At 48.0% G+C, this 3,621-nt stretch overlaps 1 protein-coding gene across 1 annotated transcript; it reads left to right on the forward strand.

Moving 5' to 3' along the window:
- The first annotated feature begins 345 nt into the window (after positions 1–345).
- Positions 346–2,920, forward strand: K441DRAFT_657721 (uncharacterized protein). Its single transcript, XM_067648228.1, has 3 exons — positions 346–688; positions 848–1,058; positions 1,110–2,920. Exons 1-3 carry the CDS (start codon positions 674–676, stop codon positions 2,705–2,707), a joined length of 1,824 nt encoding a protein of 607 aa, XP_067505794.1. The 5' UTR covers positions 346–673; the 3' UTR covers positions 2,708–2,920.
- Positions 2,921–3,621: the final 701 nt, after the last annotated feature.

The raw sequence follows: 3,621 nt of genomic DNA on the forward strand, positions 1-3,621 counted from the left end.
GCGTGGCTGTCAGGGGGTGTGAGGGTGGCTGTGAGCATGAAAGGTTCAGCCCACCGTTGTGCCTTCATTCGTATTGGAAGTCTGTGGCCCTTCTGTGTTGAGTCTCCTGTACGCCAAAATGAGGCCTGTCATTTTCAAGACAGTAGTATGTCGCGCGCACCACAGGTGGGGACGCTGGAGCCTGTACAGGCTGCATATCCCGAAAGTACATGTACATGTAGGAATGGTGAGAGTTGTCATCCTCCCGCCGGCGAGTCGGAATCAGTGGACTCCGGGGCGGACTCCGCTCCCTGGCGTCTTCGTTCGACCCCTCGAGCGCATCCCAGCACCCCGCCTGGCCTGGACACCGCCCGCCTCAAAGCGTAGATGGCTCAACATGAGAGTAGCAGGCAGAGAGCAGAAAGCCTAAAACACCCTCGAGGCTCACTGCTGCTGCATAGCCGGGTTATTGAGACTAGCCGTTGAGGAGTGAGGCTGAGCTATTTTCTTGTCACACAGTCATCTTTTCCTTTTCCCGCCTCACGTCACTTCAACTCAGCTTTTCTCTCTTCTGCCTCTTTTTCTCCTGCCTATACCGTTAGATTCAAGGGCGTATATCCTGAAGTCAGTACTGTCAAGGCCGCTTGCTTAATCGCGGCCTGGACGGCGACTCAACTACCGACGATACGCAACCATGTCCGGACTTGAGGTAAGTCGGAACATTACTCTATTATATTTCCGAAGAATGGCTTTTAGAGGCCGGTCTCTCGTGGTGAGGATGCTATGCCATTGACCTCTTCAAGATTGCTTCGAGCTTTAACTTTTCCTCTGCGATATACATACTAATATGGATCCGGTCGAAACACAGGTTATTGGCGCAGTTTCCGCTGTCGTATCAGCTTTCCATGGCGGCGCAGAGCTCGTTGCTCATATTAAGAAGAAATACAAGAGGCGGAAGAGCGAGCAGGCGTACAAGGAAAAACAGCTCCAGGAGTCTCTTCAAACTGGGGAGGTACAGGTCGAACAACGATATGCGGCAGATTGTAGAGAGCTGGGAGCATATGTCAAAAAGGGCGATGGTATGTTCCCCCAACAAATTTGGTCAAGTGAGACTAATCTAATGGGCGTAGATATTGCACGCGACCGACTACTCCATATTGCAGTTGTAATGCAGGCCGAAGTTATTAGGAGCCTTCAACTCGCGGTCAAATATGAAAATGCAATTTTGGACCTTACAGTCCTTCACGAGGCCTCCATTATAAACCGAAAAGCTACAATTACGGCTCTCGACGAACTCAAACGGAGGGTTCTCATACACTTGCCTGTCCAACAAATGCTTACACCCCCTTATCGGGAGCCTCGCCGGAGACCATCGAATGAGTCCTTGCAGAGCTTTAAGACTGCAAATGTGGCTCCGGATACTTATATACCATCTGCAGTAACCATTCCAGACGAACGTGATACCAAGACTGGACTAAGTAGGTATTTCTCCTCTCGAAGATCCAGCGGTCGGAATCAAGTACAGACGCAATCGCCCACATCAGCACCACATGTCTCCCTCCCCGCAGCCTCGGGGTGGGTGCATTCAGCGAGAGAACAACGCCATGGGGACGACATCATAAACGATATAAATAATACTTTAACGCATTTTCAAGGTCTCCAAATCGATACACCGCGTAGAGACACGTTGAGTCAACTGCAGGGCCTCCCCGCCGAGAAGGAGATTTACACTGGTGAACCCTTCAACACAGATTACTATCTCCAGAACAATTCCAACCAGAATGCGTTCAACCGCAACAATTCAACATCTACTCGCTCTGCATACTCCGATAAAATCCCTGTCTCTATCTCCAGCGCATATTCAACCTCGCCTGATCCATCCAGTGCAGGTTATTCTGCTCGCAGCTCCCTTACCTCTCCGATTACTCCCTCGAGCCCCATTGCCCTGGATGCTCAGTTTTCAGGTTTCAACCCGGGTTACCGCCCGGTTGATCCCAACCCCGGCCCTAACGTCAACTTTCGTCCTCATCCCCCTCTACTTCCCGCGCCTCCTGCGCCTCCCGCGCCTCCCGCGCCTCCCCAGCTCTCCCAAACTCCCCAGATTCCTCAGGCTCCAATGAGCCCTTCGTCTTCCTACCGCTCCAGCATCATGATGCCTTTCAATTCTCAGCAGCAGCATATGATGGTGGGGCGTCCCTGCAAGGACAACGGCTACTGGGGCTTCTGCAAAGGCGCATGGGCGACCCGCGAGGATCTAAAGAAAGGACTGTCGGTGCAGAGCCGGCCCGAAGGATTGTACAACACGATTTCACTATGGCAGTGCAAGCACTGTCTCTTTCAGGGCGACACGTTCGGCGGCAAGGGCAAAAAGAAGAACATGACCGTCGACCCCAACGTGCACGTCTCAGCCGTCGGGATCCGGTACCGGTGGATCTTCCTCGCGAAGTCGCACGTCAAGAAGAAGTCCGTGACCACCAACACCGAGAAGAGCGAGTGCAGCTACGGCTGCATGTTCTGCTGCGCTGAAGGCCGCGGGACGGGCATCTATGGCAATGTGCAGACGCTTATGAACCATATCTTCCTCGAGCATGCGAAGGGCATAACTGAGGATGTGAAAGAGAAGACGAGATGCGTGGTTGGGAGGACGGCTAGCCCGCAGGAGCAGTGGGATATCAATATTCCGTTTTCGAGGTTCTTGGAGGACGGTACGGCTGTAAGGGATAATTAACGATAATGATATGGAATTGAGGGAGTTTTTCATCAAGCTCTAGGGAATTTTGGGGTAAAGCTCGGTGTTATTAGGGTATAGGAAGCCGGTCTCCTGGACGGTTAACGATTCTTTTCTATGTTTGTATACTACTAGCGATGATCATCCTGATTTGTTTTCTTTGACACGATACCCTTTGATGGAAGCGGGATTTTAGGCGGTTCTGAAGGGGTTCAGTTCCGTAGCAGATTAGCTTCGACATTCTCAATATCGATCCGTCTCGTTTCACTTATGAAAGGTGCCTAGATTTAGATATGGCGTAGGTCTTCTGATAACAGTTAATACGATATTAGGTATTATTTCATAAATCAGACCGCTCAAACCCTTTTATAATACGTTAGGAAGGCGTTTTAATTGCGTTTTAGGTATCCTACTAAGTTAGGGAAAAATTTACCTGCATTTAGCCTGCATTTCGCTGCATTAAAAAAGACTATAGGCCTTAAGCACCTTATAGGTAGCCGTATTTATATATTATATATAATATATAAATATAGCTGCCTATAAGATGCTTAAGGCCTATAGTCTTTTTTAATATATTAAAATGTAGTAAGATGCAGCGAAATGCAGACTAAATGCCGGTAAATTGTTTCCCGACATACCACCCTATTAGTTCTTTTTCTTCTAGGTATAGAGTAAGCTTCTCTTTTTAAATTAATCTAGTAATATAATTTATGGTAGCAAAGCTTATATAGATCTATACTAAAGAAGCTTTTTTATACTCTATATAAAACCATTTAAAGGTAGGACTTTAAAGAAACTTTCCTATAAAGACATTAGGTATTTATTCGCAATTAGTTTAGAATATATTTATTAAGAGTAAGGTTTGGATTACGCATTTAACGAACCAACTTAATTACCTTATTTAGTATCTCTAG

The sequence above is a fragment of the Cenococcum geophilum genome, assembly GCF_001692895.1.
Source record: "Cenococcum geophilum 1.58 unplaced genomic scaffold K441scaffold_14, whole genome shotgun sequence".
In the NCBI taxonomy this organism is placed as follows: Eukaryota; Fungi; Ascomycota; class Dothideomycetes; order Gloniales; family Gloniaceae; genus Cenococcum; species Cenococcum geophilum.

Coding starts and splice junctions, on each gene's coding strand:
- K441DRAFT_657721 (XM_067648228.1), top strand. Junction 1,059..1,109: donor ATATGTCAAAAAGGGCGATG/GTATGTTCCCCC, acceptor TAATGGGCGTAG/ATATTGCACGCGACCGACTA.